This window comes from Meles meles, chromosome 10, assembly GCF_922984935.1.
Source record: "Meles meles chromosome 10, mMelMel3.1 paternal haplotype, whole genome shotgun sequence".
Taxonomy (NCBI): Eukaryota; Metazoa; Chordata; class Mammalia; order Carnivora; family Mustelidae; genus Meles; species Meles meles.
In genome coordinates this window covers 43,277,583-43,304,406 of record NC_060075.1, presented here as the reverse complement: position 1 = coordinate 43,304,406, position 26,824 = coordinate 43,277,583, and the positions used below count along the sequence as shown (strand labels likewise).

Genomic DNA, 26,824 nt, shown 5'->3' with positions numbered 1-26,824 from the left:
TGGTGTAGTTACGTTGATAAATACCGTTACAAAAGGGATTCTTATGGGGAGGGGAACAACCGAACTTGACCACTTTTAACTTTTCCCACCATATGAAACAGTCAAAATGGTATTTTAATGTTTTTCCTGCACAGAATTTCCAATAACTACACGTGACCTCATCAGGAAAGGAATGACTGGAGGGTGGGGAGAAAAGACAGTGACTTTAAAAGTACAATTTTTAAAAAACCGGCAGCGCTGCGTGTAGGAGACAGCCACGTCGGCGTGAACCGTGGCACAGAGAGCGGAGCGCGCTTCCCTCCCCCCGCCCACGGCGACTCTCAGCCACCTCGGCCTCAAGTGCCCTCTTCCCATTTTTCCAGATTGCTGCATCATTGCTCAAATTCTACTCCTAATCCACGACTCCCCAGCTGCTTCCCTATTTTCTGAAACTGGCAGAAGCCCAAGAAATAAAAGTCACGCAGCGAGCGAGGAGGAGGGGGCAGGCACCTGAAGACGCTGGAAGGAGGCTCCCCGGAAGGAAGGAAGCGGAAGCGCGGGCTCTGGGGCGGGCTGGGGGCTGCCCACTCCCAGCCCAGGCTGTCCTTGCAGCTCTCTGCTCTAAGCAAGCTAGTGCTTCCCCCAGACCAGGCTTGTCCTTGGGCTCTGGTGAGAAGGCAGAAAGGGAACAGCTCTTCAGTGGCTCCCAGGAGTGGGCACCGGAAACCATCCCTGAGGACTCAGGTCTCAAGGACAGTCCACAATGAGGTTAATCTGCCTGTGGTTAATAAAGAGAACACTGTATAATTAAATGTGTAGTCCATCAGAATCATGGTTTGCTTAGAATTTAAAATCTTAAAACCATTTCTCAGAACTATGAGGATTCACTGTTTTGAAGAATCTCATTTCACACAAATTAACTTCTAAGAAACAAAAATTCATACTAGGAATTCAGAGCAGGTTTGGGAATCTTTTAAAATAAAAATAAATAAGAAGGAAAAAACTTAAAGAGGAAGGTTGAGTATATTCATTCTTCATACTGAAATGATAGTTTTGGGGATCAAAATTATAACGTAAGGCTTAAGGCTTTGTCTTACTAAAGACAGGCAATTTAAAAAATAAAATATAAAAATTCCATTAATTTCTCATTATGGGTTTACTTTTTTGACAGGAAAATTAGTCATGTTTTATTGTATCTCAATAGTAAAAGAAAAACTACACATACTACAGTCTACTGTTCCACTGTAATTTGTGTCTACTCAAATACACACTAGTTTGCAGATACATCATCATATTTGGGTCTTTCAAAATAGCTGTTCTTAAAACTACAATTAAACATGAAAAAATTTTACAGTGGTTTAAAGGTACTAAAATATAAAAATCTGAGTAATACCAAAAATGAGAAAAATACACAATTGCCATTAATTTTTTTTTTAACCAAGAATAAGTACTTACTAAGCAACTAAATGAGTAAATAACACTTATCTGACAAAGAATGCTGGGAAAGAAAGAGGGAGAAAGGTGAGAGAGAAGACACGCTAATGCCACAGGGTTGGTAATTACAGGAATTTGATCCTGACCACTAGATCCAAAAATCTGGATTAGTAATGGGCAGGAAATGCTTCATCAACAAGAGCAACAATAAACAAAAGAACATGAAGAAGTGAAACAGAGAACTCCACATAGCAAATACCCATGTCTGCCCCATCTACTCTTACGGAAGTTGTTGACAGGGGCCTGACACAACTGAGGAGCTTATGACAGTCACGGAGATGTCCAAATGACAAGAGGCAGAAAAGGAAGCAAGGGCCACTAAGAGTCCATCCACTAAAACCAGCCCCTATAATGGTCAGAACTCATGATATTTTCATACCTTTCTTGTCATGACCCATCATATTTCTTATACAGGCAGCTTTGCTCACTCCCTTTAGCACAAATATTTAAGTCAGGTACAAACATATACTCATTTGCATAGCAAATTTTAAGGGTGCATTGAAATAGTAACCAACTGATTAAGGTATAAGTATTTTTACAATCAGAACAACATTTGAATTGACCAAACAAAATGTTTTCTATTTGAAAACAGTTACCTATAAAAGTTTTTGGGATTTGAATTAAAAACAAGGCATGAGTTATTAGCAAAACATTAAAACCATTACTGATGTACTTCTCTGTGGGCAGCAGTCATTCTTCTATAACTTCTAAGACTTTGTAAACACTGTTCTGGAATACAGTGGTGAAGTGTGGCTTGGAATCCTTCACCAACAGGTTACATAAGGGAGGTTTCCCAGCATTAGCAGGATCTTCCACGTCCCAAATTTCAGGCATACTGCACCCAGGCCTAGAGAAGTGAAGGTACAGATTAGAAATCAAAGTACATGAAGCAAAAGCTTTTTAGATTCCTGCCCCCATTTCATTTTTTCTATGTAAATTAAGTTGGTTAAAAAAATCCTATTATAGTTATTTATATTTATTTAAGCTGCCATAAATTCTTTTTAGAACAAGGTGAATGCAGCAAAGTTGACTATAAAAGAAAGAAACAGACATAGAAATACATGAATTCAGTTGGTGGGGTAAAAACCATTTTGCTTAAATTCTGCCTCAGCTACTTAGCAAGAATGTGGCTTTGGATAGCTCATGCAGTCTCTCCCGACATTTGTCAAATGGGGAATACCCATTATGTGGGCATGTCATGAGGACGTACAGAGGGAGAGAGAGGAGACTGAGAGAGAGAGAGAGAGAGAGAGAGAGACTGTATCTAGTTAGTGCTATGCCTGGCACACGTGAGAGGTTAATATATTACACTGACTCAAAAATTCTAATTGGCAGATATGCTTAGGTCACATTTATGCAACTTCCCACTACTGTCTCCTAGGATGAGTCAATTTAAAGAAAATCCAGTGGTGTTCAGCTCACATCTTAGCGAAATGTACAATTAAATTTTATTTTTTTTTACAATTAAATTTTAAAAGCAATATATTTTATAAAGAATAGCAGAAGTGAAATTGGTATTGTACGATATTTGTCCCAATAACTTCTGCAGATAATTTAACATTTATTTTCAATCTAAAGCAGTGTTCTAGATATAACTGTTGGCTTTCACTAGGGTTTACAAATGTCTTTTTTTTCTTTTTTCTTGGGTTTTTGTTACATTGAAGACTTTTGTGTTCTTATATTCCAAAATGTGACTTTTTTTTTTAAGGATGGTGATTTTTATGTCTTGTGTAAGAAATACTTCCCTATCATGATATCATGAGAATACGCATTGTGCATTCTTCTAATGAAAGTTTTAGAGTTCTGCTTTTCATAGACCTATAACTCATCTGAAATTATTTTTTCCATATGGTGTGAAGTAGAGATTTAATTTTAATTTTTTCCATAGAGCTAGCCCACAGCTCTAGGTCCATTTATTAATTATTATTTATCAAATCCATCCTTGTCCACACCACTCAGTATCTGGTACAGTGCTTTCGAATCTATATAACTTGTTTTATAATGACCAGTGGAATAACTGATTCAGGTAAGAATCAAGACTGGATGCAAGAGCTAGCTGGTGAAACGCTGTCGAGAAAGAGGACAAACACACAGCCTCTAAGGATCTTCACAGATCTCTTACTAATTCTGAAGCAGATCTGCCTCCTTAATAGATCAAGCGGTCAAACTTAACATCACCAATGATAGAACAAAGTGATCTCTACCTCTGCAAGTGACTTATGGACTATAGACAACAACTGTGGGGTAATTAATATTTTTGCCACAATTTGCTAAACTCAATCTAGTCATGATGAAGGAATTAGACAAATCAACATGGAACATTCCTAGAAGACAACTGGCCTGAACTCTTCCAAAATATCAACGAAAACAAAAAAGGCGAAAGGGTGTTCCCAATTTCTTATGGGCTATTTGAGAAATTAAAAAAAAAAAGAAAAGAAAAATGCAAAACACAGAAAATTACAGAGAATTGGCAATTTTTTATGTTTTGTCATGGTTGCTTCACTTTAGGAGAAAAAACCATTTCCAGCATGTCCTTTTTATTCCCAAAGGCAAGCCACTCCCCTGCTCTGCACCACGAGGCAAGCACCATGGCAGGAGTACGTGTGTTCTTGTCTTCTTAATAACGTCTTTAATTTAAAGGTAACTACCATTCCAAAACTGCCAAAATATAGGCCTATCAAAATAAAAAAAAAAAAAAAGTCACTGTCACTTCCAATGCCATTTCTCAGAGGTGGCCTGTGTACACAATCCAGCACCCATTCTGCAACACCTTTTTAATCCAAGTTCAGACACATGTGCATACAAACATAAGGGATTGTATACACAGATGCTCCCAGGTTGCTTTTACAAAAATGAGATTATTTTGGGACTCCTCACTTGGCAAGAAAATGTGGCCATTTTTCCACCTCAGCACCTAAATATCTGCTTCATTTTTTTTTAATAGTTGCTAGTACGTCTACGTATTAACGAACCACTCTTTTATGGATGGATATTCTGTTTCACATTTTGCCATTCTAAAGTGATGCTGATATAAACTTTCTTGTGCCGGTATCTTTCTGCAAGCTAAACTTCTAGAAGCAGCACTATCACTACACCACAAGGCTTATAAAATCTTCACTTTGCCCCTATCAGATTATCTCCCAGAAGGTTTTACTAATGAGTGTTCTCAAGAAGAGTGTAGAGGGCATTTTTCTGCACACCCTCTCTGACATCAGAGTCTAAAACACTGAGCACTTATGATACTAAGACTGGGCTTGGGTTTTCTACCACTTAATTTCTTAATTTCTCTGTGGGGTGTTGTGCTCTCTACCCTCCATGGCCAGCAGTATAGTCACAGCCCAGCTGTGACTATACTGCTGGCCATGGAGGGTAGAGAGCACAACACCCCACAGAGAAAATGGCCTGGCTCCCGAGTTCACCTGCTTTCAGGAGAAAGAAAAGGCTAAGAGCTGCCTTTGTAAGCTCTGCTGCCCTAAGTGTAACACCCTGTTGTCCTTATCTGAGTTTCCTGAAGCTCCCCCAGGAGCCAGCCAGCTACAGCTTTAAATAGCATTATGGAAAATGGGAATAATTTTCTTCTGAATTCATGTGTTTTAATTTTATGTCAACTCTATTACTGGAATTAATCAGAAAGAAAGCAGAGAACTAAGGATAAAAGAGTAGTTAATTAAAAACCCATCTACAACTTGCATCTGAGTATATTTTCATACTTATATTTGAAAACAGGGTATTAAGTATTTAAAGAATAATCAAGCCACACAATTAAAGCCACTGGTACTGAGATCACATAAATATAGTGCTCACCAATGTGCTGGGCACAGTTTAAGTGATAGATATAGACAGAGTCTCTCTTCCCTTTCCTTTCCTACTGAGTCCCCATTTGTTCCCCCTGTTCTGACACACTTTTCTGTTCCAGTAACCTATAGATGTCTCAGGCGTAACTGAAATGGACAGTGGGGGCCAAAGCATTAAAGATCCTAGTTCTGATAGAAAGTTCTGTCAAGAAACTCAGTTGTGCTACTGCACTAAATATTAGTCCTTCTTCCCTTTCTTCTCCTCAGTCCCCGGCTTGCTTCCCTGGCAGAACAGAAGGTACAGCTTGTGTTTTGTTTCAAGGTTTAAGCAAGTGCACCTGCCCAAAGTTTCCTGAGATTTATTATCAGTCTGGTTTAAATCCTGCAGTAGATGAAGAGTGTTTTTTTATTTACTGAGGAAAACAGATTAGAGAAATTCATTTCCTTAGCTTCCTCCTCTCCATTCCTGCTGGAAACACAACAGGGGCAAGTCAAGGTCCAGATGGGGAAATCGAGCACACACTCCCACCCCAGACTCTCAGTCTTAGAGCCCATAAGTGAGTGCTAAATGGAAATGATCCAAAGTCAGTGAATCCATTGCTGACCTTGTTTTGTGTACAAGATTTATTGCCATATTTCCTAAGTTTGTCTTTCATCCCTTCTGGTATACAAAACAGTGCTCTGCCCATCAGAACATGAGACCACTACAGTGAGGCCAATCCGAGGAGCTGCACCAACATTTTAGAATATAAAGCACCCCAGCCTCTGCAATTCCCACATATTCAAAACACTATTCACCATCTAGAAAAAGAAAAAAATGAAGACTCTTGAATCAAGACTCATCATTAGCCTGGGGACAAAAAGGTCACAAAGCATTATTCTTATGTTCCAGTAACCTATAGGTGTCTCAGACTGATCATTGAACTAGAGAATGAAGCCCAAGGCAATAAAAGAAGATCCCAGTGTGGGTGGAAATCTCCAATCTACGTTCTCCTGATTGCAAATGTCAGCCCACCATTCATTTATATTACAATGTTCTCATAAAATTGTTATGAGAGAGGCTTGTGACTTTTTTGTTCTAAGTTTATATAACCAAGTTAATTAAAAGTGAGAATATGAATTTTAAATACATTCTTCTGTTCATAAGGAACTAAAACATTTTCTGAATTACGACCCTAAGAACATTTTGTATAGATCCTGATTAAATTCAAGTCACCTGGGACCCATTCATACGAAAATCATTTAATAATCAACAATTTTGTGCATTTCCTTGTGGGCATTGTGGACAGCTACTATATCACAGAACGATTCTCACTCCTGAGTCAATATTTAATTTTTTTGTCTAAACACCCATGTGTATCACTGAAATACATGGTGAATAAGTATCATGAAGCCACAAATACAGCAACCACCAAAGGCTTCTGTTTAGTTAAAGAGTAGTGAGAATTTTAAAAATAATAGTATTCCAGGGGCGCCTGGGTGGCTCAGTGGGTTAAGGCTGCTGCCTTCGGCTTGGGTCATGATCTCAGGGTCTTGGGATCGAGTCCCGCATCGGGCTCTCTGCTCGGCAGCGAGCCTGCTTCCTCCCCTCTCTCTCTCTGCCTGCCTCTCTGCCTACTTGTGATTTCTGTCAAATAAATAAATAAAATCTTTAAAAAAAAATAATAGTATTCCATAAAATACTCTTGATCTGTAAAGAAACTACTCATGCCTGTGCTCCTCGTGGAGCCAGTGCTTTGGTATTTTAATAGCAAGCTACTGTCATCAGCTGTCTAGTCACCCAGGTGCAAGATTTCTAAACAGTCGACTTCAAAATTCCTATTTGCTTTGAAGCTCTTACTAACTTTTGCTATCCTCTGCTTAGTAGACTTCTCTGAGTAGAAATAGTTTTTAAAACTATAAACCCAAGAGAATGTGGGTCACAGTAAAGTTAATTATTTCCCCCACTCATATCAGATGTGGAACAGCAAGAAAGAAGGGTCGCTGTGAGGTGACGCTGGGAGGGGGCGCCTGTCCATCACAGACACGGCGCAGAGTTGTGGCATGCGACTCTCAGCTGCCTGCCTTACTTCAATATAGTGAGACTCACCATTATTCAGTTGCAGACTCTGCAAGTATTTTTAAAAGAAAATACATCCAACTTTAAGTTAAAAGTTTTTAAAAACATCAAAGACAAATATGAGCAATTTGGGAAACTGCCAGTCAGTACCAATATAATACTTTTAAGGTAGTGTATGCATGCAAATCATTATAAAAGAAACATTTGTAATGACTAGAAAAGAAAGAAATTCCAATTCAAATAATGATCTAAAAAGTTTTTTTCTACTTATACTGTGCTGAATGTTACATATCTCTCACACATATGAGTAAGCACTTGCCAAAGACTGGATTAATTTTTCATGTCTTGTGAATATAAAATACTAACTATGTTGAATACTCACTTGGATCTTCTTATACACCAGGACTCTTCTAGAATGTAATAATTCACTTGTAACTTTATCAGTTCCCGCTTCACTTCTTCAGCTGCTTTTCGACTATACATTGAGTAAACTATTTTCGTTCTGGCTCTTTAAAGAAAAATAATTGGGCAGAAGAGTTTCAAAATTAAAAGGATGCAATCAATCTATTTGGAAGAAAGCACTGAACGGGAACAAGAAGAAAGACTCCACAGAAGAGTCATGTCAAGAGAATTCTTCACAGAATTCCTGCTTTGGGGCATCGGGGAGGTCAAAAGAAAAAGCAGAAGCATAGCATAAGAGTCTGGGAGAAGAGGTTCGGTTTAATGCATCTCTGCATTTCCAAACTTAGTCTTTCTGATTGTTTGCTTGCTTAGTTTTGTTCTGTCTTCTCTGTGACCCTATCATACATGAGAAGATGGCACACCGTGCGCAGATGCACACAAACACAGCTACCAGACTACGTTAAGGCTGCAATGTAGTCCCAACTTCGACAGCAGCCAGAACTGGCATTAATAGCTTTCCATTTTATTCCTAGATTGAGGAAACAAAAAACAAACTAAATTTATTCAACACAATTGTTCTGGAAATAAGCATACTGAATTTAATTTTTAGTGAAAGATTTTTTGTTTATAAAATAGAAGTTTCACTGTTACACAAAAGAACAGATTAATAGGATTCACCCAATCACTTAGGAAATGAATAGCTTGACCTATCCCAGAAATTGCATGAAAATTAAATCTATGTCCTTTTCAAAGAGAACACAATACTCTAACTTATGAAAAATATTAAGAATAAAAACCAAGATCATTCTAGTAGGCTATATGGGTGAAAATCAGAATAAAACCCTCTTTGAATGGGATTCCATTTCAACTGACTCCTCAGAATTCAAGAGAAATAGCCAAAAGGAAACCTTAATAAAAGCTAGCAGCTCATGAATCTTCTGGGGAGCTTAAGGACAGGGATGCCTAATAAGGACCTTGACATCTTGCAGCCCTCTTCACCTGCAGAAGACGGACATGCTATGATTTCATTCTGCAGCCAAGTAGAGAACCCCAAAGGTTGTAGTTTTATTGCCCAATAAACAGTTTTGTATCTGACTCAGCCCTCTTATTTCAGCATTGTTTTCTCCCCTAATGCTATAAATCCCCGTTCGCCACAGCCTTCTAGAAACACTCCTCATTATTTTACCAGTTTCCTCACTCGGGATCTGTGTGAGAAATTTGTTTTGGGTGATGTGAGAACTGTGTACTAACCTTAACCCTGCATCTTCATAGTGCGGATGGTTCACAACGGGCCGAAGCGCAGACAGCTTCACACTTGCCATGGTGGGCATGGCACCCGCAAACACCGCGTCTGCAAAGAAGCAAAGGCAGTCTCAGGAAGACTCAGTGAGCGTTACAAGGTCTCCTTCTGGTCAACGTGGTCACTTTGCAGGTGAGAAAGGGAAGGCCCAGTGAGGTTCACGACTTTAAAGGTTCAATGGAAGACCCAAACTGAAGTCAGCTGGCTGGTAAAATGGCTATCAGCCCCCTGGTTTGGGTAAACCATTTCCTTTGGAAGTTAGAGCCTTCTCCTTTCATCAGTGAGGACTTCTGGGGTGTGGGTTTGTTTGCTTGTTTTGTTTATTTTTGTAATGTCCTAGACATTTTTCCTGCCTCCAGGAAAGAAGTGTTAGATGGACTAGGAAAGTTTTATAGCACCAAGAATTCTGGAAAATGATTTAAAATGCAGTCATTTGATACTCAGATAATAATAAAATCTCCCTTGAATAAAATGCCATATTCCATGAGTTTATTTCAAGAAGGAATGTGCAGCTTTGGAGAACAGTGTGGAGATTCCTCAAGAAATTAAAAATAGAGCTTCCCTATGACCCTGCAATTGCACTACTGGGTATTTACCCCAAAGATACAGATGTAGTGAAAAGAAGAGCCATCTGTACCCCAATGTTTATTGCAGCAATGGCCATGGTTGCCAAACAGTGGAAAGAACCAAGATGCCCTTCAGTGGACGAATGGATAAGGAAGATGTGGTCCATATACACAATGGAGTATTATGCCTCCATCAGAAAGGATGAATACCCAACTTTTGTAGCAACATGGACGGGACTGGAAGAGATTATGCTGAGTGAAATAAGTCAAGCAGAGAGAGTCAAGTATCATATGGTCTCACTTATTTGTGGAGCATAACAAATAACATGGAGGACATGGGGAGATGGAGAGGAGAAGGGAGTTGAGGTAAATTGGAAGGGGAGATGAACCATGAGAGATTATGGACTCTGAAAAACAACCTGAGGGTTTTGAAGGGATGGGGGGTGGGAGGTTGGGGAACCAGGTGGTGGGTAATAGGGAGGGCACGTATTGCATGGAGCACTGGGAGTGGTGCAAAAACAATGAATACTGTTACACTGAAAAGAAATTTTAAAAAAGTGAAAAAAAAAAAAAGAAATGGGCATAGGATCTGAATGACACTTTTCCAAAGAAGAAATACAGATGGCCAAAAGGCATATGAAAAAATGCTGAACATCACTAATCATCAGGGAAAGTAAAGTCAAAACCATAATGAGATGTCATCTCACACCTGTCAGAATGCCAATTATCAAATAAGACAAGGAATAACAAGTGTTGGAGAGGTTGTGGAGAAAAGGGAACCCTTTCATACTGTTGGCGGGCCACTATGAAAAAACAGTACGAAGATTCCTCAAAAAATTAAAAACAGAACTACTATATGATCCAGTAATTCCACTAGTAGGTATTTACCCAAAGAAAACTAAAACACTAATTTGAAAAGATATAAGCACCCCTATCTTCACTGCAGCATTGTTTATAATAGCCAAAATAAGGAAACAATCTAAGTATCCACTGATGTCTGAATAGATAAAGAAAATGTGGTATATATACATAATGGAATACTACTCAGCCACGTAAGGAAATCTTGCCATTTGTGACAAAAAGGAATGGACCTTGAGGACATAATGCAAAATGAAATAATTCACAAAGAGAAAGATTTCACCATATATGTGAAATCTAAAAAGCAAAAAAAAGAACAAACAAAACTCACAGAGAATAGACTGGTGGTTATCAGAAGGGAAAGGCATTGGGAGATAGGTGAAAAGGGTAAAAGGGGTCAATTGTATTGTAACAGATAGTAGATAACTAGACTTATTATGATGATCACTTTGTAGTATATGTAAATATAAAATTATTATGCTGTATACCTAAAACTAATGTTATATACCAATTTTACTTCATAACAAAATAAAAATAACTTATAAGTACTTGGAAAAAAAGGAAGGAATATGCAGGACTAAGATTAAAAACTCTTTGAGAAAATAAGCACAAAAAAAATTACTGTAAATCATGCCACAGAAATCTTTTTGAAAAAAAAAAAAAAAAACACATTAGAATTTATGGGGGAAAAAAAACCAGAATAGATTACTAAAAAAAATGTAACATTTCTTTTGCAAACCATTTAAGTAAGATTGACATCTCTTTTTCTGAATAACCTAGAAGCAGCACTGCCTACAAAGAGTAAGGTCATTGGAAGTAATGTGGGTTTTTGCAGTGGTATATAAAACTATGGAGAAAACACATACCTGGTTTAGTACTGTATTTGATCCATTCTATAAGTTCTTCTTGTGGCAAATTGCTGAACTCCCCTACAATATTCCATTGGGTTTGCAGATTTGCTGAACCTTGTATTGACATTGCTGCTAATACCGCAAAAACAACAGCACCAGGATGTACTTTGCAAAAGAGCCATCCAAACAGCTGAAACCAAATGAAGACTACATTGATAACTGTTAGTACAAAGCAGCCTGCATCCAATCAACAAAAATTCTTCCCAGAGAAGAACACACTCTCTGTAGAGTCCCAGATAAAGAACTAATTATTTTGAGAGAAAGTTCTAGAAACAATGACCAGAGGGATTAAAAGAATTTTGCCCTTAGCCTTACACAGGTGGGACATAATTTAAGAAGCAATTCTCTCAATTTATTCTAATTCCAGGTTCAGGTAAAGCCAGGACCACCTCCGTAATTTGCCAGGCCCAGTGCAAAATGAAAACGTGGAGCCTCTTGTTCAAAAATTATTTAGAAGTTCAAAAGAACAATAGAAGAGCATCCAAGTAGGTGCAGGGTCCTTCTGAGGGTGGGCCCTCATGTGTTTGCAGAGGTTTCACACCTGTAAAGCCTGCCTGGGGCAAGGTCCTCTATCTTCAGTCATGGTGCAGGTTGGGATTTAAGAGGCAAGGGTTCCCATCAACCTCATCTCCTGCCCCAGCCTGGAGGAGTCAGGAAGGAAGTCTTCATCCCTAGGTCAGGCCTCAGGTAAGCATGCTTCTCTAATACACCACCTCCATTCTGATTGGGAGTCTTGAGGCTGGCTGATTTTTTTCATTTAAATAGTCCACACTCAACAACACTTTGTTCCTATCATTCTCTCCTTAATTTCTCTACATGTCTGTAGAACCAGTTTTTTGAGGGTATATATGGTTTTTTGCTTTTTGATTTCTCTATTTACCATTCTACCCTCATCCCTTGAACATGCTATAGATGCTTAGTAAATATTTGCTAAATTTAAGAGAACTGCTGCTGCTGCACCTTGGCTAATGGTCTGATGAAAAGGGGACACTGCGTAGAAGCATAAATCTGTGGATACAGAGCAAAGGAGGCAGTTAGCCAGGAAAAATAAGTAGCAAATAACCAAAATGGCTTACACTAAATTTTAAAAAGTCAAGTCAGGGATGTGCATACAAATGTATACTCAAGTGAAAAAAAGTTTTTTTAAAGCTTGATGCCGAAAAAGAATATCTATTTGAAAGTAAATGCAACTTGAAATCACTGGCTGGAATTCTTTGGGGTAGGAATATCAAAACAATAAAAAATTATTTCTATAATGGAGCTCTTTTTTCTATCAACATCTGTAGTAATCATTCATGAATTCAGCCTACACTACTTGACATTTATTGTATGCCAAACACTATTTTAGAATAAATGACCTTCTTTGGCCTTTGCCCTTTAGGAAAAATTAATACAAAACCATGAAGAACTTTCACTACAACAATTTAAAGACTTTTGAGTAACTCAATATTATTTTAGGGCCATTCAATAACAAAGGCGGGGGGGAAGTGATCATAGCAACTATAATTCCAACATAACCATCTTACCTGTCTTGAACAGATCAAGGAAGCCATAACACACATGTGTGGTGTCAAGAAGAGTTTTAGTCTCATAATTAAAATACCGAGGACTGTATATGCTAACAGCTGCAATGCATGATAAACTAGCTGAAAGAAAGAGAAAATATTTTTTTCATTCCTACTAATATATTGTTAAATAGATGAATATCCAGAAAAGGGCAATTTTTCTTAGCAACAATATTTTGATTTCTGAAATAAACGAGTCTTAAAATTCACTTTCAAACTTCTCCATCTTATTAAAAGCTAAAATTATAAGTCAGTACTGCAAGTGGTTTTAGAATTTTGCTCAGAGTTAAGCCTGCAGTTAGTAAAGCCCACATTTCTGAATCAACATTGGTGCTACCATTAGATTAAGACAGGAAAGTGGTAAACAAAAATAAGTACTGTTTAAGATCCCAGAGCTCTGCCTTGGAGCAGCCATCGAAACCAGGTTGAAATGTGCAATATTGTATTATTAACTGTAGTCACCACGTGGTTGCTAAGAGAGTAGATCTTAAAAGTCCTCATCACAAGAAAAAAGATTTTTTGTAACTGTGTATGGTGATGGATGTTAGCTAGACTTATTATGGTGATCATTTCACAATGTACACACATCTGATTAATTATGTTGTATATCTGAAACCAATATCATGTTAATGTCTATCATACATTTATTAGAAGTAAACAAAAACACATAAAGGAAGGAAGGGTGAATGGGGAAATGGGGAAAGGGGAAAGAAAGGAGGAAGGAGGGAGAGAAGGCGGCAGGAAGGGAGAGAGGAAAACAGGTGGAATCACCAGGAGATGGGAGCAGCAACCATTCACACAACAAACTGGGTCATCATGAGGATGATCAGAGCAGACCAAAGGGGTTTCCTACTAAACCATTTTAACAAATGAATGGTTGTGTTTGTAATAGTCTCATAAAAACACATAGAGACCTATTCTGAAGATGATTAATGACAATTACCAATACCTAGAAACTGGAACTAGAAAGAAAAGTCCAAATATACACAAACATTAAAATAAAGAGCATTTTAGTAATATTGAGTCTTTACCTCTCCGTGATCAAACTGGTGTTTCCTGAAATGGAGTAAGAAATACTACTATTGAATCATTACTGAAGCACTTACTTCAATCATTTGCATTATTATCTTACAAATACGAGTGTTGTAAATTGCATATACAATATTCCAAGGACACATATATGTAAATGAAAATAACTAACAATTATGAACTGAAACTGATGCCACAATCTTTTAAAGGACATATGATTTTTTTTTAAACGACAATGTTGCATACCCTGAACATTTGACTACATGGACAATTATTGGGCCAACAAAAGGCACACTATGGTCTATCAGATACCTCCCTGGGGATATTCTGGCAAAACAGAGAATGAAGTAAAGGGAAGCCTGAAGCTTCATACTTCCATACCCCTGCTTCTCATCACCAGTGGTCTCTGAGCTCCCCCATAAATTGTAACTGCTATAGAGATCATTCAGGAAACCACACATAAAAAGATGTTTTCAGCAGGGGCTTTGGAATACACAAATAGCCACAAAATTCCCCCTTTAGTTTTGCTTGACAGTTTTAATTTCCTGAGAAAATATACATGCTTTAAGGCCTATATGCCCTCCCTACAACTTCCTCTGACCCCACACCCCCCTCCCCCCACCATCCCATTTCAATGATCATCACAGCAATGCCAGCAATATTTTGAAAATGGGAATCTAGTCATGCCAATCCTTCCTTAAAACCCTCCAATGGATTCCTTTTGTAATTAGAATTAGAATTAGAATTAGAATTAGAATTAGATCCAAATCCTCACAATGCTTCACACGGTCTTCCGACTTCTCATTCTTGAAACTCATCATCTACCACATTCCCTCTCAGTCACCATGCCCCAATCACACTAGACTAATCTTACTCTGTCAAACATCAGGGAGACGCCCATATTCAGTGCCCCTCTTGATCATCACTCCTATTCCATTTCCCTGTTTTATCTCCTCAAAAGTGTTCATTCACTGGTTTCTTGATTACCATCTGTCTCTCCCTACTAAAACCGACCCCTCAGGACGACAGGGTACAAACCCATCCACCTCAATCCCATTGAGCACTGATGGCACTGGAGATCCAGCAGTAAATAAGACAAGAAAATACCTGTCCCCTCCCAGAGCTTACACAAAGTCAAGGGAGACTAACAAAAAGCAAATGAGCATATGTCACATGGTGGGAAGTACCGTGGAGAGAAAGGAAACAGGGCAAAAGATGCCAGGAGTGTGGGTAACCGGGAAGGTGTATGTCAAAACATGTGGTCATCAACTGAGGGACACGTGAGCAAGACCTGAAGGACAGAGTTTGAGATTGAGCATCGCTCCGGCAGACAGAGCCCCACAGTGGGAAGATCCTTAATGGGCTAACTACAAAGACACCATGACTAGAGAAGAGAGAGGTGGGGGAGAACTGTGGTGCCACAGCAGACAGGCAGTGCACCGGTGTTCAAGTGTAAATGGTGATGAATGCTGAGAGAGATAAAGCCCGTGATGATGGAGAATAATAAGTAAGGAGACAAGGAATCTCCTCAGAAGTGATGGTCAGGAAAGGCTTCTTGAAGGAGGTGACATTTACACAAGAATTAAAGGAGTTGGCCACACACAGAGCCAGGCTGTGGGGAGCAGAGGGCGAAGTGATGACCTTAGGGTACAACCAGGGCAAAACCACAGAGGCAGGAAACAGCCGCCATGGCTAAAGAGCAGAAAGGAGGTCCATGGGACATGCGTGCAGTGGAAAAGAGGAAAATGAGAATTCCTTTTTCTCTCAGTTGTCTCTTCATTGTCTTTCACTCATTTTTCTAATAGGGTTTTAGCATTTTTCCTATTAATTTGTATAAGTCCTTTATGTATGCCGGTCATTAGTCCTCTGTCATATCCTGTGAGTATTTTCCCCCCATTTTTCTTCTCCTTTGAACAATGGTCACAGTATCTTATCAAATGAAAATATTTATCTGACCAGCCTTTTTAATCTTTCCTTCTAGCTTACAGTCATACTTAATGAGGACTCTAATCCTAAAATTCTAAAAATAATCTCTTGGTTAATATTGAGGTTTTATTTTGTTCCTACATTTAAATCTTTGCTCCATCTGGAATTTACTCTGTGTAAAACATGAAGTATGGAATTAGTTTTGTATTTCCCTGCTCTTCTCTCAAAAGACAGCCCATTGGTCTTAAAATATTTTTTGTTCCCTACTACTGAAGCACAAAGTTGTATCCTTCACATATAGATTATGAGTAGGCCCACAGTCAGATTGTGCAGATGGAATTTGAAGTATGAATAAGTGATATTCTGAGCTCTACACTGATAAGCAATAGTGAGAAAAGCAAAGACGAGGAATGACAATCGAAAACACTAGTTACCAAATGCTGAGTGTGCAACATCAACTATAAAAATACACTGTAAATACCTACTTACTAATATAAAATGATTAAATAGCATATTTACCTTATATGTGTCTGTTGTTTAGTTAAGACACCCCACATATCACTAATAATCTGCAAATAGATTTTTTAACACTTTAGAAGAGCTGTGTTGGGAAAAACAAAATTTCAACTAAAGTATCTTTTAAACTTTCAAACATCTACTTAAAAATTAAGAAGTATGGAGATAAGAAATAATTCGGGAAATAATTATAACACCAAACTCTTCCATTTATACAGTACTTGATCATCTCTAATACCCAACAACCCTGTTCAGGTAGATTGCATTACCCTCATTTTGTAAATGAGCAAACAGACTCAGACAGATTAGATGATCTCCCAGAAGGTGGAACAACTAGAAAGCATTGCAAAGCCCTGAAACCCGACCTTCTGGCTTCCAATTCACATTCAGTAAATTACACCATACCAAGGTTGTTGGCAATGCCTCTCCTCAATCATATATACACATATCTGGACAACGAGCTTGGAGACTGATAAGTACAACTAACCAAACAGAGTTTGCATATTTAGCAGCAACTGGAAGGTCATCGAATCTGAATCCTATCCCCAGAGTGGGTGTCCTCTATGACACTGCTCACAGGTTTTCATCCCTCTTGGAAGAACCACCCAACTGCTGCTTGAGTTTGTAATGCTTTCCTAGTCTCCAGATTTTTTCTGGTCAAAAATCCCTCCCCCTAGAATTGGCGATGATTTAAGGAGCCAAAATGAGTATACTCTTATTTCCAAGTGGCAGGCTTTTAAATATTTGAAAATAATTATCCTTTTCTCCTCTGAATCCTTCTTCTTTAAATCAAACGTCTGAGCTTTTTTTTTTTTAACCTGATGTAACTGTTTTCATGATCTCTAGCCATCCAGGTTCCTGTCTTTCTGACGCATTCTGAATTGCCGACATCGGTATTCTTTGATTACCTTCGGGGTGCACACACACATAAAGCATGCGAAAGTGCAAAGGAAGCACAGAGGCTGGCATAGAGCAGAAACTGATTGGCAATAAACTCATTAGATTTGAAAATCTTGTGAGACTACAAAGCTGAACACGACACAACACCCAATAAGGCAGGAAAGGTGCTGAGTCTGATTCTTGCTCTTCCCTTGCTTTTTAATGGACACAATGTGAGTCTGGTAAAAACCTCTCTGATCTTCTAAAACTGCATCTGTCAAAATGGGGATAATAATATCCCCGACAGGGCTGTCAAATAAGCAGGTACAATAACACATGGGATATGTTCGGGGAGAGTACAAATATATAATGTGAACAATAATTATAGCACAGAATATTCTATAAAACATAACACTGTGTTAACACAGAGATCACTAACTACAAATCAGAAAACCTTTAGGGTCTCTCATCTGTTATCTTATTACAGATTAATCTTTATTCATTCTCTTAAAGTGCTTACAGTTCCAGAATTTGCCAAATGTTAAAAGAAATAAGAGAATATCATACCTGTTTTTTGCTAAAAACTGGAACTTCCCTGACCTGATTCAAATCTGGGCTTAGAATTTCATTATTAAAGCCAAGTTGGGAGTCTAACAATTTTGTCGATGTTGGTAATACATTATTAATATTCTATTTTTTTGATCAATAATAATAAACTTCATCCAGGACTTTGTGAGCAATGCACGGATGACTTAGAATGGCATATTTTAAATATTTTAGTGAAATATTACATAAAGCTAAAAGTCAGTCAGTAATAATTTACAAAGACAAAAATAACTGTTTCTGGGTCAATATGGTCTCTTTGATCGTGTCTTTCAAAAATACATGACTATCAAAACTTGAACCATCCTTTTCCTATGTCTATTTTATGCTGGTAGACAGTAGAATATTTTTAAGGCTTGTAAATGTTCATCAAGGGCTAGAAGTGAGAAAATACAGAGTATGTTTCAACAAAACCATATAAAACATTATGTCATTAACATATAACTTAAGATACTTAACTACTACGTAGAAACAAGAAAGTGTTTTAAGAAAGAGCTCTTGAAGGGTACCTGGGTGGCTCAGTCAGATGAGCATCTGACTCTTGGCTTTGGCTCAGGTCATGATCTCAGAGTCATGCAATCTAGCCTTGCAACTGGCCCCGCACTCAGTGGGAGTCTGCTTGAGATTCTCTCTCCCTCTGCCCCTCCCCCTCTAGCCCACTCTCTCTCCAAAATAGATAAATTAATAAAAAAAAAAAAAAGAAAGAAAGATCTCTTAAGAAATAGATGTGATAGACCTACCTTTTTAACGATTGCAATAAACACAACAAGAACGACTGGAAGCAACAATGTCTTTGTATACCTCAGTGGAGTCTGAAATTCAGAGATGCTTTGTTAGAGGAAAATATTATTTTCAGACAAAACTGCATTTCCAATAATGAAAAAAATGAGCTTTACAAAGTGTAAACAGAGCCTTCACCCATTTGAGTCCATCCACTATACCCATTGACTTGAGTCCCATCATAAAAATGAAGATGCATTTCCATAGAAACAAACATCCCCAAAATGTTGAGTTGAAAACACAAATACAGTCCCCAAACACTTGTCAGTATAACATGTGATTGGGACTGGAAAGATTATTGTTCCTTCTTTGCACACTACTTTCCTAACTAGAGAATTCAACTTAACATTCACCTAAGGTCAGCAGAACTCCTTTAAATGGCATGAGCTTTTCCTGTACATTTGGTGGGGGGTAAAATCTTAACCATCGTTCCAAGACACACATACACACGCGCACACGTGCACACACACACACACACACACACACACACACTAAAGACCCATGTTTACAAGAGAAATAAAAACATTTTTACCTTTCCTTAAAACTACAGAAACATTTAATAACAAACCCCTACAACTGCAATCCTATATATTTCACAATCATTTGAAGTCACAGTCTTAAACAACCTTAGGCTTGAGATTTCTAAATTGCAATTGATTTGCTTACCATCAACATTTACCCTCACAAAACCAATCCTGTATCATTGAGTTAAATAATGTACACTTTCCCAAATATGTTTATCAAGAGACATCTAGTTTCAACATATTAAAAACACTGCTACATTTTAATAATATAAAATATAAGTAGTATTTTCTGATTTTCCCTCTCATTACACCACTTTTCTTGCTTGTTATCCCATATTACACAAGTAATTTTGATAATTTATTAGCCCCCAAATGCGTACTCCACAGACATCTCATTAAAATGAGACTTATGTTTTTATTTAACTATTTACCTTTATAAACATTTGCACAATACTTACACTTTTAAAATATATTTATTTATATTTTGTAAATTTTTAATTGTCTTAACCTCATAACAATCATATAACCAAAAGTATTTTATTATTCAAAAATTTAGACATTTGCTAATAACAACTAACAATAAATGTAAGAAAAGTTGTGAGATTCAGGTGTTTACTTTAAAAAGGCAATGTATCAAAATTGCATTTAAAGTATTTAACAAAATTTAACAAAGAACTCAAACAATTTTAAAATTATATTCTAAAACTTTGTTTTAAAAATATTTTTTAGTATTTTTCTTAAAAAGAAAAAATCAGATTAGCATCAAACTTTGACAGCAACACTTAGACCAGAAGATGGTGGAGTAATTTATTTAAGACAGTCAAGGAAAAACACATGAGCCAAAGATTTTGTATCTAGCCAGACCTTCACATATAAAAGCCACTGATAAAATATTTGAACATGTGAAAACTCAGGGATTATGGATCCTTTGGGCCTTCCTGAGGAATCTACTGAGAGTAATCTTCACACAATCAAGAAATAGGCATGAGAGGCTTCAGCCCCAGAACATGCAGCATTAAAAACACCAACCTACAGAACTGTGACAAGGGCAGGGATACAAAGGTGATGGAACAGCATGAGTGGTTACATGTCCAGATACTGAAGGTGCAGTGGGACTCCTACAGTGGGGTCAGAGGGGAGAAGTAAAATAATGTAAAGTAATGTCACTGGTAATTATATGGGAACTAAAATACTGTCACTGATTATAGTATTACAATAAATTAGAAATGGAGGGATAAGAAGTGACTAAGTTCAGTGTAACTCTCAGTAGGAAACCAACAGAAGGGACTGGAGTTAATATATAAAAGAATTAATATAAAGGAAACAAAGTATACAATTTCCTCAATTCCAAAAGCTCCATCAGGGAGAGTATAGGCACATGGACAAATACAAAGGAAACAAACCACACAGGGAAAAGAGTAGGCCTGTGTGTACATGTGAGCTTTAGAATTATAAGTTCCTTTTCTACGAATTTTTTTGTTTTATTCTAAGCATAAAAGTTATACAAGCTCATTGTAAAAATTTTAAAAATGCAGAAAAAATAAAGATGACAACCAGTTTCACATTTTAATCAGTTATCAGAACTTCTTCCCCAATGAGTTTTCTGTTCATATCTTTCCCCCATTTCTGCATATGTGTGTGGGAGTGAAGTTGTATTTTTGGTGGTGGAGAAGGGTAGAGTCCTTGGTAATTTTTACTGATTTGGACAATCTCCTATACTCACTACATTAATCCCTAACAAAATTCATTTGTTATATTTATGGCAAGAGTCATCCCAGTTAGTCATTTGCTTTTTAATTTTTATAATATTTAATGTACAGATGTTTTAAGTTACATGCAGTCAAATCTATTAATCATTCTCGTATGTGCTTTGGACAGCTATTATGCTCATTAAAAAATGAAGCTAATACTCATTGAAATGTCTCTCAAATTTATTTTTCAGGCTTCATTTAATTTTGACACATTAATTAACTGAATTGAAGTTTATTGCATAATGTGACACAAGGCTTTAACCTGACTCCTCACCCCAAATCCCATTTTTCAAGTATTTATGAAATAATGCATTTTTAACTGTTTATCTGTACTTCTCTCTTCATTTCATATCAAGTACATATACATAAATTCAATTAAGTACATACACATGGGTCTATCCAAGCATTGTCTATTTTTGGCCATAAAAATGTTCCTTAGTATTGCTGTACTTTAAATAGTGTTGCTCACCATTTCTATATTTAGAAAGGAACGATCCCCCTCTTTGTTTTTACTCAGTAAGTTAAATGTCTGACTGCTGATCTCAGCTCAGGTCAACCGCAGGGTCATAAATTCAAGCAGAATACAATTAAAATATGACTACTGCATAAAATTTCAAAGATGCAAATTGCAAAAAAAGTTAATCATTAATTATCTCTCCAGTCAAAAACCACTATTAAAGTTTTGCTCTCTTATACCTTATTCTATGCATGTTAATTATAGGTAAATAAGGGCATACCATTTGTTCATTCCATGATACATGTCTTTTCATATCAGTATAATATCATGACAAACTCTTCCTTTCTCCCAGTGTTCGGGTGTATCATACAATGGATGCCTTCTCGGAACGGGCACCATACTGTCTCTACAGCACAGCCCTGGGAAGATACCTACAGAGATGTGGAATACCAGGCTGCAAACAGCTTTGCTATTTTCTTCAAGTTAACTGAAGTCATGCTAGGCCTCAATAAACAAATTCTTCTATCATCTCACTGACGCTGCATACTTTCAGGTTAGAGTGGCATGAATATCCTCAGTAACGCCAAAGGACTTCCGCCATATCCTCCCACTCTGCCGATGTTTACCCTCTACTTCCTCTACCACTTGCTTGAAGGAGTCTTGATTTTCTGTGAACATGCATTTGAATGTCTTGCAAGAAACTCTTCTTTAGTTTCTTCCGGTGGGCTCAATACTATCATTCATACACTATATATTAGCCATTATGTGTCAAAATTTGCCAGAACCTGGGAAAGAAGACTGACAGGACACTGGAGCAAACAGTACATCTGCAGGACGTACTCAATTCAGAATGTCTGGTTGGTAAGAGTGTGCAGTGGGGTACACTATCATCCCCTGGTCTGTAACTCAGGACACAGATGTAGCCACCTAGCAAGATCAGGGGAACTAGACTATTGTTGGTGTGTGTGCAAGAAATACACACAAAGAGCTTTGAAGGAAAATGTCTCATAGATAATAAAATATCATAAATTGGGGCCACATGGGTGGTGTTAAAAAAGACACACACATCTATATATCTCTATGTATATCTGTAACTATATATACATATACATATATGTTTGTTGAACCAAGCCAGCTCACTGATCGCTACAACATATTTTATACAAAATATCATTAAAATGTCAGAATCCTTCTCTACATATCTCATTTGGTTCTCACAGTATCTTTTCGCAGCATACCACTAGGAACTAGTAAGCCATGACAAAGAACAAATGAGAGTTGCTTGTCCAAGAACCTCAAGTACTCTTGCAGACTTCCATCTCACAACCCCCCACGCTACTCTCTGCTTTCTTTTTAAACATCTGAATACAGTTTTAGAAAGAAAAACACTGTTGGAATGAAAAAGTTATACTCAATGATGTTTCAGAGCAATGAGATTATTCAGATCAACAACCACAGACTGAATGGAAATGTGAGAGCTCGAGAGCAAGCATCCCTGAAACAAGGCTACTTGAAATGCCTCCGTGTTTACTCATCCAAAACACTATTGCTAGTCTGAAGGCATGCTTCTCAATTATCAAAATGAGAAAAGACCTTACTAACAGTAGTAGGAATGTCCTCCTCCGAGCCATCATTTTCCTTTCCTTCCCACTGAGGTAAGAGCACAGAGGAGAGTCTGAGATAAGAGGAGCGTCCTCTTTGAAAAATGAATGGACCAAAACCTAAGGAAGGAAAACTAGAAATTGCATCTTACCTCCTTTTCCATAAAGTCAAACTCTGCTGCACAGGTGTACAATAAAGTATCAAAATCCTTGTAACTGAAGAATTTTGATGTTAATAAGTTTCCAATATGAGCCTAGGAAGGAATAACGTGGGGTACCATTAGATTATGCCATGTATTGTAGTAACGCACTTTAATCTTCATAGTATCTAAAAACAGCTTTCTACTTCGCAGAGCTCCCTGTTCCCATGCCAGACTTGCTTCTGTTAAAGCATTGCAACTTCATGGTTCCCCTTCTCTTGCTGGCAAATGATAGCTCCAGCAACGCCCACCTTCCACGATCCATCACCAGCAGACCAAAGGCTTTTTTCCCCTGGGTTTTCCCTGCTCAGTGTGCTGAGCCTGACAAAATACACTGTACAACACCTCCTTTTCCTGAACCTACCAGGGGGAGCAGGCTTGGTAACACACACAGACCTCTGTCAATCCTAAGGGACAGAGTGCAACAGAGTGAAAGAAAAGAAAACATTAATATCGATTTCTGAAAAGGGGATTAAGGGCATGGAGTCCACTTTAAAAAAAAAAAAGGACTTTGAAAGAAGTAGAAAATGGGCAGGCTTTGGAAAAACATCCACCTTTAAATAATGATCAGTTATATGTGTAATTCTTTACATAGTACCCAGTGCTCTCACGTACATCATCTCATCTACTTCCCATAAAAAGTCATGTGAGGAAAGTAGGATTATTTGCAATTACCAAATGAGAAAGCATTTACCAAATTTTCAATTCATTATTGTCTAAAAAAGAACAAAAAAAAAAAAGAAGATGAAGAAGAAGAGGGAAATTACATAAAACAAACCATAGCTAAAATCCTAAATGATACATACATGAAGCAGGAGGGGAGAGTAGGAACTAAGGGATGGTGGGAATGTGCTAAAGAATTCCAAAATACTTTATTCTGCTGGGGAATAAATGTACGCTGATAAGTTTAAGAAATCAAAAGGGAGAATATACAGTGCCTTAAATAGCATAAGAAAACCATCCAATCAAAAGGAGAAAAAAATTGAAAAAGCAAGTAAAATAGTTGGGAACTGTAAAACAAAATGGAAGAAATCAGTCCCAATACAACATTGAGATACCACCTTACACCAGTTAGAATGGCCAAAATTAGCAAGACAGGAAACAACGTGTGTTGGAGAGGATGTGGAGAAAGGGGAACCCTCTTACACTATTGGTGGGAATGCAAGTTAGTGCAGCCACTTTGGAGAACAGTGTGGAGATTCCTCAAGAAATTAAGAATAGAGCTTCCCTATGACCCTGCAATTGCACTGCTGGGTATTTACCCCAAAGATACAGATGTAGTGAAAAGAAGGGCCATCTGTACCCCAATGTTTATAGGAGCAATGGCCACGGTCGCCAAACTCTGGAAAGAACCAAGATGCCCTTCAACGGACGAATGGATAAGGAAGATGTGGTACATATACACAATGGAGTATTATGCCTCCATCAAAAAGGATGAATACCCAACTTTTGTAGCAACATGGACGGGACTGGAAGAGATTATGCTGAGTGAAATAAGTCAAGCAGAGAGAGTCAAGTATCATATGGTCTCACTTATTTGTGGAGCATAACAAATAACATGGAGGACATGGGGAGATGGAGAGGAGAAGGGAGTTGTGGGAAATTGGAAGGGGAGGTGAATCATGAGAGACTATGGACTCTGAAAAACAACCAGAGGGTTTTGAAGGGGCGGGGGGATGGGAGGTTGAGAAACCAGGTGGTGGGTAATAGGGAGGGCACATACTGCATGGAGCACTGGGTGTGATGCCAAAACAATGAACACTGTTATGCTGTAAATAAACAAATAAAAATTTAAAAAAAGGGGGGGGAGAAAAAGAACAAGCACAAAGACATAAGAAACAAGGATGACACAATTTGGTGACAAAGAGCAATTCGGCAAAACCAGAAGACTCAAAAAAGTGTGGTACTTTGAAAATATGAATATAGTAAATAGAAAGCAGGAAAAACAGCACACACACACAAAAAAAACCTCAAAACCCAGCTCTTTATAGAAGACTAACACAATATTGATTCTGAATCTAAATAAGGAAGATAATAAAAGAATGTAAAAGACCATTTCACACACATGCAAAAATTTTAATAGAAATTTTCACTAAGTGAAACCTACAACAAGTTTTTTAAAAAACATGATCCATTTGATGACATATATGAAATAGGTAAGTTTCCTCTAAAGACATAAACAGCCAATAACTTCCTAAAGGAAGTGGATTTGTAGTAGAAAATTTTCTAATGAAGAAAACTCTAGGCCCTGAAGGCTTCACTGTCAAATTCTACCAAACACTGTAGGAAGAAATAGCATCACCTCCATATAAATCCCCATTTGAAATAGGAGATTGGGTGTGCCTGGGTGGTTCAATCGATTGAGATTATTGAACACTGTAGACCAATCACCATTCTTTTTCTTTTTTTAAGATTTTATTTATTTATTTGACAGACAGAGATCACAAGTAGGCATAGAGACAGGCAGAGAGAAAGGAAGGGAAGCAGGCCTGAGCAGAGAGAGAGGCCGATGCAGGGCTCGATCTCGGGACCCTGGGATCATGACCTGAGCCAAAGGCAGAGGCTTTACCACTTAGCCACCCAGGTGCCCTCCCAACTGTTGATTTAGCTCCAGTCATGACCCTCCAGCCTGACCCTAATCCTAACCTTAACCCTACGGGTTAACCCTAAGTCATGAGATGGAGCCCCATGTCCGGCTTCACACTCAGTGGGGAGTCTCCTTGAGATTCTCTCCCTCTGCCCCTCCCCTGCCCTGCATGCACTCACACACATGCGTGTTCTCTCTAAAATAAATAAATAAATTTTTAAAAAAAAGAAATAGGAGATTGAACACTTCCCAAGAATTTAAGGAAGCTAGCATTACCTTGAAACCAAAGCCAGACAAAAACACTGTAAGAAAATAAAACGACAGACTAATAACCTCCCTTATGTAAAAATCCTTAAAAATATTAACAACCAATCCAACAATCTATAGAAAGAATAATATATCGTGAGCAAGGGAGGTCATCCGAGAAATACAAAGACCAACACTCAAGAATCAATGAAAATGGGGACTTTACTTCCTAATGGCAGAGGTAGAAACTGACAAGTCCCCTCCCCCAATAACACCTATAAAATTAGAAAAAAACTGTCAAAAACAACCATATCCCGTTTTAGAAAGTGACCAAAAAGAAAACAAACTGAGAAGCACTCATCCCTACAACATCTCATTAATTCCGAAGGGAAACAGTGGGTGTCGGCGGCATTCTTGCCCAGGAGGCTCCCATCCACCCTCAGCAGCGACGCCACTTCCCCGGGTCGGTAGGCCCAAGAGGTCCACAAGGGTGGGGCTGGCTATGAGAAGCAGAACCTTTGCTACGGGAGGGTGCTGACTTGTTTGGAGGCAGGGAGCAAAAAAAAAATCTATGCTCAGAGACACTGTTAATAAAAGTGTCAAATGGCAGGCAGTGCTTTGCCAGCCTAATGTTGCATCATCCCTGCAGTGAACAGCCGACTGGCAGCTAGAGACTTTACAGAGATTCTGGAAATGGGAAAACCAACAAGGGGGTAAACCAATTCTCCCATCCCTGGTGGCCTGGAAAACTGCACACATAGGTGAGGGATCCCGGAGCCCAGCTTCTCCACAAACGT

The 26,824-nt window shown here is 38.1% G+C and overlaps 1 protein-coding gene across 4 annotated transcripts in view; it reads right to left on the bottom strand.

The window, feature by feature from the left end:
• Positions 1-380: 380 nt before the first annotated feature.
• DPY19L1 (dpy-19 like C-mannosyltransferase 1) overlaps positions 381-26,824 on the bottom strand; it is a 93,433-nt gene continuing 66,989 nt past the window's right edge. The window contains exons 14-23 of one of the 4 annotated variants that reach the window (XM_046020582.1): positions 23,147-23,248; positions 18,622-18,693; positions 16,403-16,452; positions 13,960-13,984; positions 12,890-13,009; positions 11,319-11,493; positions 8,980-9,079; positions 7,709-7,834; positions 2,139-2,320; positions 381-757 (exon numbers count right to left, since the gene is read on the bottom strand). In XM_046020582.1, the coding sequence (XP_045876538.1) occupies positions 2,164-2,320; positions 7,709-7,834; positions 8,980-9,079; positions 11,319-11,493; positions 12,890-13,009; positions 13,960-13,984; positions 16,403-16,452; positions 18,622-18,693; positions 23,147-23,248 (927 nt within the window). In that variant the 3' untranslated portion in view covers positions 381-757; positions 2,139-2,163. The other 3 variants (XM_046020583.1, XM_046020581.1, XM_046020584.1) reach the window with 3 other exon arrangements.